General features: G+C 34.7%; 1 protein-coding gene across 1 annotated transcript; it reads right to left on the bottom strand.

Annotated features, from left to right (window-relative positions):
* Nucleotides 1-3,077: 3,077 nt before the first annotated feature.
* Nucleotides 3,078-5,375, bottom strand: LOC120145402. Its single transcript, XM_039159244.1, has 2 exons — nt 3,324-5,375; nt 3,078-3,092 (listed from the first exon to the last, which is right to left on the bottom strand). Exons 1-2 carry the CDS (start codon nt 5,373-5,375, stop codon nt 3,078-3,080), a joined length of 2,067 nt encoding a protein of 688 aa, XP_039015175.1.
* Between the last annotated feature and the right edge of the window lie 2,322 nt (nt 5,376-7,697).

Raw genomic sequence — 7,697 nt, 5'->3', positions numbered from 1 at the left:
CGTGCGATAGCGTTCGTCCACCCACTTGGTTCCTTAGTGAACTCGATTTATGTACATATATAAGAGGACTGAACTCAAGGGATTAGAACCTCACCAACAAAGTTACATTTACCAAAACCCATTATTTTCTTTTTCTTTTTCAAGAATGAAGATCTTCTCGAAGAACCTAACTGAGACGGATTGCCTCAAAAGATTGTCCATCCCGAGTAGGGTTTTAAGCTCATTTCCCGAGTTCCATGGCGGCCATGCAGTGGAATTGCTAGTCACGTGTGATACCGTCGAGTGGCCGATTGTGTGCACCGTTCGTAGGAAAGGACGATATAAGAAACCGGTTCTCTCCAAGGGTTGGAGGCGCTTCGTTCTCGGAAACGGCTTGAACGCCGGCGAAGGAATCACGTTTCACAAGGAGGAAGATAAGTTGAGTTCGTTGCATTATAGGGTTGAATTGAAGAGAGCAGCAAGTAGGTGCAAAAATGTTCACGTGAAGAGAGAAATGAAACAGTTCGGTGCCATTGTTACCGGTGACACTAATGATGTCGGCGGCCGTGAACAAGAGACGGCAGCGGCTGCGGTGCTCGAGCATTTCAGTCTCGGTTTGACTGCGGCTGGTAACACAACCGATCAAATTCTCGATCGATCGATGCATGGGAGTTTTATTGATTTAGATTTGACATTGGGGCGCCGATATTATTAATGCATTATTAATATATAATTATGCAGATTAACCATTGTATAAAGTAATGTTTTTTAGCATATGTTATTGAAATTGATTAGCCGCCTTTGGGTTAGTGATGAGGGGTGAGCAACCAAGTCCACCCGCACGTGCGTTTTACATCTTTGACCGATGAATGCCAATTCTGATGGAGTTTTTGTCTCATAAAATCTCTCCACAGTTTCAGATACTTTCGTTCTCTGTTAGCCCACTCAATCTATTTTAATTCAAAACAACTTAATTATTTATTTTTATAATATCACACTTTTAATTTAAATAATTAACACAGATAATCATCTCAATTGAGAAAAACTACCTTAATTCATCATAAACTTGGTTTTAAAAAGCGCCGGGCGCAGGAAAAATTGCCTCCGGAGGTATAGGCGCAGCGCATAACGGTATGTGCGCGCTTTCGGCGCTTTTCTTTGCAGGTGAAGGCGCGGCGCTTTTTACGCCTCCGGAGGGGAGAGATTTAATTGAAAATAGGAAGGAAAAAAAAAGGAAAAAAGATAGTGGAGTAGAACGGCGGTAGAAAAGTTTGAAGAGAATAGCAGCAGAAAGGTTGAAGAGAACGACACTTTATTTCATTTATCACATGTTTTAATTCCCTTAACCCTAGTCCTAGCCCATATAGTTTAACCTATATGCAGCCCAAATATATAGCCCAAGTCTAATATTTATTTTTAGGGATGGGCATAAGGCCTGAACCCGACGATTTCTAACTCGACCCGATCGAGTCGGGTCATGTTTTTTATATAAAAAATGGGTTCGGGTTTGGTCGGGTCGAATTTGAGTTTAGAGTGAAAAAAACCCGACCCGACCCGTCTCGGAATTTTTTTTTACCTTATATATTTAGGAATAATTACAATAATGCCCACTCTATATATTATTTTTTTCTCAATTAAATCATTGTTTTTATTGAATAAAAACAATATTCTTTATTATTTCATGTCGGGTTGGATCAAGTTCGGATTTTATCTCAAAAAATCGGGTCGGGTTTAGGTCGGGTGGATGATATATATTTTTCGGGTCAGGTTGTTGAGTCGGGTGAAGGATGTAAATTTTTTTGTATCGGATCTGGTTGGCCAAAACCTAATCCGAACCTAACCCATGTCCACCCCTAAATTATTTATTTAAAACAAGCCCATTATACTTCGTCCACCATTTGCCTGTTCTTAACAAGAAAAAAAGTGCACTGTTTATATTATATATTTATGCTTTTTTAACTAATTAATTTAATAACATATATATAATTATTTTTAAAATAATAAAATATTAAATTAAATAATATTTACTTAATAAATTTTATTAAATATAACAATTAATTTTTTCATAATAATTTTGAATTATATTTTGATTTTGAATTGATAATAAAATTAATTTATATCATTTTAAATTAATTTTTAAGGATGGGACAAACAATGGTAAAGGGATAAAGTGTGGGGAAGAATTCAAGTGTGTCATGAGTAGAAATTATCTAGAATTTATTTATAAATCTTTTAGCGCCTTGTGCCTATGCCTTGCGCCTAGGTTTTAGGGACCTTTTGCGTCTTGGTACGTCTTACGCCTTTAAAAACCAATATCATAATACCCATATTGTTTGAGAATTCCCTTTAAAAGGTTATGCTATGAGTTCAAGTCTTAATATGATCACTTTGTTCTCCCATTTTGATAATTGTGTCATTCGATTTTTTAAAGTTTCTATAATTTAATTTGTATCATTGTTAATTTCTTATTCAAATTATTATATGATAGTACAAACCACACGTCCCCGATGATAAAGAAATTGTTATTATTTTTTTATATCCTGAATTTGAGCATCATGAATATTAGAGGTATGAACATTCATATACTCTTACGTTTGGAGATAATTTATGATAAATGTCCCATACTTTATATAATCTTTAGATCATATCCTCTCCTTTTACCTGATCTCAAATGTCTCATACTTTATATAATCTTTAGATCATATCCTTTCCTTTTACCTGATCTATACGAATGATAAAAAGACAACTTCAAATATCTTCCGATAATAATGTCTCAAAAACATAACTAATGACTTAATAAAATTTATAAAATTAAATTATAGGTTATCTTGGGTGATGACTGATGCCTGATTGGCCGAACGGGGTGACTCGGTTTTGGGTTTTGTTTACTCTACGAATTGGTACTTGAATTTTGTAAAATTTTCAGTGGGTCTTGAGTTTTTCCAAATTCTCAAATTGGCCCCTGTGATGACATATCACTTCAACAACCAATTGGGCTACTGATGTGATTAAAATGTTGACACCATAAAATAACATGTCATAATCTGATTATTTGTCGAAATATTAAATTAAAAATTAAGTATCGATTTAAGAAATTTTCAAAAGTTGATACACTAATTTGAGATAAAAGAAAGTTTACATAGCAATATGAATACCTAGAAAAAAATGTTAGCAATATGAATGAAAAGTTTGTTGATTATATCAATTAGCAATATGCACATTTACATAATTTAATGTATACCTAGAAAAATGAGTTCGAATCCAAATTCATTCAAATCCGATTTAATATAAGGAATTTGAATTTGAATTTGAATCCAAAATAATCCGAATCCGAATAAACTTACCAAAATATCCAAACTCCAGAATATGTGGATTTGGTATAACTCGTTAGAAATCGTTCGATTGCCGGTTCTGAGTTTATATATGATATATCCAAATCTTCTTCTGATCTCTTTCTTCTCCATTGATTTAACAATTTTCTTCATCACCCTAAGCTTCCGTGCAATCTCCTTCACCCATGAGTCCATCAACGGCTTTTGAGTTGAACTCGGTTCCACGCAGTTTGATTTCTTAAGCCTCCGAATTATCCTGTTTTTCAATGAACGTTTTGCTCTTGAGATCCCCTTTTTACATGATTTTCGCAGGAGATTCACATTCTCCGGAAGGTATACGGTAAGACACTGTAACACTATCTTCCATTGACGTTGCATAAATTTGAAAAACGCTTTACTCTGTTCTGTAATACATTGTATAATTCCTGGTGAATTGTCCGGTTCTTCGTGTTTCTCTGTGTTGTTGGATTGTAGTTTCGATATTGCTTCGGTAACCAATGCCTTTAATTCGGATTGTTCCTCGGCAACCGCCTGACCGGTTGTCCGAAGAGCGTTCAATGCTCCGGCATTGATCAGAACATTGCTTTCGCCGTCGTTGTGTATGGCGATGTGGCACAGGAGAGTCAATCCGTGCGATTGTAACTCTTTATCTCCGTCGTTAAGTAGTAGCTTCATTAACAATGGTATGCCGTTGAATTCGATTATTGACTTCGAATGCTTGGAACGAAGGTGATTAGTTACGGATACAAACTTCTGCAAGGCGATTGAAGCTTTGATCGCAACTTCTCGGTCTGTATCGCCTAGTAGTACCACCAATGGACTAATTACTCGGCTCCCTTTTACTGAAAAAGACCTCGCCAATGAACCGACCGACTCGATCGCCGGAATTCGCAGTTTAGTGATGTCGTATCCTTCGACTACCCTCAATAGCTCATCGACAATCGCATTCGAAGCCGGTGAAGAGCTCTTGAAAGTGGAATGTCTGAAACCTTCATCTGTTTCAGCAATGGCTGTGATTTCCCTTATAATCATTAAACAATTGTACTGCAATTCATTCTTTTCCGTTCTCAACAACTTAGCCAAGCACAGCATACCTTTTGTCTCGGTGAACGTCGAACAATTCCGAACGCTCTCTCGAATAAGGATCAGCAAAGCCTTTGAACAACTGAGTTTCAGCTGCAGCTCAAGTGAACTCGGCGTATGATCATCAGCAGATGACAACAATGAAACCAGTCTCCATAATACGTTCTCCCTGATTAAATGATATTCCTTCATTTCCGGATTATGTTCTGCAATGCTGGCTACCAAATCGGCCGCTTCGATTCGATCCCATATCGGAGATGTTCTCGATAATCGGTTTAAGATAGTCGAGACCATTTCCTTCACGATCGCCATTTCTCTTCCCTTCTCGTTAGCTAGAAGGCAAAGTGTGTTGGCAACCTTGATCTGAGCTTCTAAACAAATGTGTTCTTTCAAAAGCTTTTGTAAAGGAGGTACACCACCTTCTTCATAAACAATGTTCTTATACTCGTCTTTTTCCCGAGCAAGAAAAGACAGAGAATCCACCGCCTTGATCCGATCGTCTAATTCACGCCCCATTTTCACGGAGGCAATGCATGACCAAGCCCGATACCTCGGCAACTCCTTGCACGGCGTTTCGCGGCGGCCTCCGACGTATATGGAAAGCAACCATTTCATATCCTCAATAGAAGCATATAAACAATTGTGGAGCTCCCTAAATTGGATTCCATTGCAGCCAGTGAAGAGCCGCCATATGAAGTTCCGCCGCTTGCATTTGTGAAGGACGGCGAGAGCGAGCTTAAAGTGTCGCTTGACCTCGGCCAGTATGCAACGAAGTGGGCGCAAGTAAAGTTGAGCTCGAGCTGAACGGATGCAGCAAAGAAGGGTCTTCATCGTTTGAGAAAGTTGATTCACCAGCTTCCCTACCGTACTGCATTCCCCTTTGAAGGACTTGGCCCTCTTAACGGCGGAGCAAACCTCTTCCCCCAAGGATATTAATTCCAAGAGTTCTTGAATCTGGATTTGTGCCTCCCAACCCAACATCGTCTAAGTCTGATTACCCAGAAATATTTCATATCGTTGATAGCATTTCAGTTTGATCTCTCGATCTTATCTTAGTACCATATTTAAAATTTGGGTTTTTGAAATCACCAAAACCAAGTGTGTTGCTTGATATTTTGGCAATCATTCGCTAAACAGAGGCGACCGCGCGACAGCGTTCGAAGAAATTAAAGAAGAAAAAAAGCCGCACCATTCTTTTTTCAGCGAGAAGGGCCCACTTGACTTGTTTTGTTTATTCGTATTATTTTGTTGAGTCTTATTTATTAAAATATATAAAATAAAAACTCGATCATTTATATATTTTCAATTCTTCTTTTTCTATTAAAAAATTAATGTCCTTCAACATTAGATGTTAACCTAATAATTCATATGATAAAATTATATTTTTTATGATATTTGTTGGCACGTTATACTTTTAACTACTGACTTAACAATATAATGTTTCGAGTATTGGCTCAACGACATGATGTAAACTGAGAATTAATCCATAAAATATAACTCAAAATAATTTTAAGATAATATTTTATCATGTCCTAATAAATATATTAATTCAATTCAGATTACTGCTATTTTTAACAAAAAATAATGAATTTAAAATATATGAATAATCGAATGATCATTATAACTTTTAATAGTAAAAAATTAATAAAAAAACACCTTATAATAAAAAATATTTTATATTTTTTTAATAATTAGAAATTTTAACATAGACAATGATTATTTAAATGATGTAAATAGTCGGATGTTGAGAACGCGCGATTGTTAGATTTTATCAGAGAAATCGCTAAAGGTACGTGGTGATAGGCTGATAGCTAACTGATAAGTAATTTATGGGTAAATTATAAATTTGCCAACTAAACTTTATTATTTCTCTTATTTTATTTACTACTACTTTAAATTTTTTAATTTTATCACTAAACTTAATATATTTAATCTTTTTTATCACTCGTCCGTTAAAAAGTTAACGACATTAAAATGAGTCGTTGTATAAATACAAAACGACGTCATTTTGGTAAAAAAATTATTTTTCTAAAACAACATTGTTTTTAAACGTTGTTAATTATTTAACGACAGAATAATTAAAATAAGAGGAGTCAAAATCAGTGACAACAAAATCTAATGTATTAAGTTTAATGAGAAAATTAAAATCTTTTAAAGTTCAGTGAACAAGATAAAAGAGAATAAAGTTTAATGATAGAATTTATAATTACCCGCGATAAATACATTGGAAAGCGACGATTTTGTTTTTAGATTAGGTGATCGTGTGAAAGAGAGATGACGCCATTTTCAACATGTTATGATTCTTGTCACACGGTTCTGTATTTATTGGACGTTCACTTGGCAACTCAGCGTGATTGGTCTGGCAAAAGAAGACATAAAATAAAGAAATCGCGCGCGCACTCGGGCGGGCGGTACACCTATCGCACCGCGATGCCATTTTCAGTTGGTCTTGTTCTCGCAGGACACCCAATCTTTTTCCATTAAGAAAATCATGTCAACTTTTACGACATCTTTTGCTTTGTACATCGATAGGTATGACATATATGTTGGGGTCTTTTTCTTTCTTTTAAATAGAGCTGTCTTAGAAATTCTATATTCACTCAACTTTTCTTCGTTTTTAGTTGATATGTGATGACATCAATTTTGGTATTTGTTATAACATTATTTTTTTTCTTTTAGTTTTTAATAACTCAATTTTTATGACACGTTTTTCTATATTTTTTATATGTTTTCGATTGTTTAATAATTATTTTCGTTTTTTTTCTTCTTATAGTTAGATTTGATATTGTTACAATTGATCAAGATAGTGTTCATTTGTTACTATGTTGATATTCTTTACTTTAGAGCTTTAGACTAGATTTGGATATACAATTTGCGTTCGTTGATAATTTTTACACGTCGTTCGACTTTGATCTACTTTAGAGCTTTTGTGATACGCAATAAGATCTTTTTGAGTTTTTTTAACATTTTTCTTGTGTAATCCTTATATGATCTTAAGTAATTAGTTTTTTTTCTTTTCGAGTTTTTTTAACCTTATTATATGTTTAGTTTACAGTTATAGTTATAAAGTTTTAGTATAATTCTAGATAGAGTAAACTACACCATTCATCACTGAATTTTACTCTCTCTCCTATTTCACACATTGTACTTTCATTTTTTTCAATTTACTCGTTGAACTTTTAAATTGCTCCTGTTTTGGACACTCTTAATTATTTTATTATTATTTTGATATGACATGGATTTTTTATTATTTAATATAAAAATAATTTAAAATATAAAATTAAACTTAAATGTTGGTCGACG

Source organism: Hibiscus syriacus, unplaced genomic scaffold (genome assembly GCF_006381635.1).
Source record: "Hibiscus syriacus cultivar Baekdansim isolate YM2019G1 unplaced genomic scaffold, ASM638163v2 tig00110893_pilon, whole genome shotgun sequence".
Classification (NCBI taxonomy): domain Eukaryota; kingdom Viridiplantae; phylum Streptophyta; class Magnoliopsida; order Malvales; family Malvaceae; genus Hibiscus; species Hibiscus syriacus.
Note: the sequence above shows the minus strand (reverse complement) of the source record. Positions and strands in the feature narration are given on the sequence as shown.

What these genes read in the sequence shown, in the direction of transcription:
- LOC120145402 (XM_039159244.1), bottom strand. Translation starts at nt 5,375, where the DNA reads ATGTTGGGTTGGGAGGCACAAATCCAGATTCAAGAACTCTTGGAATTA.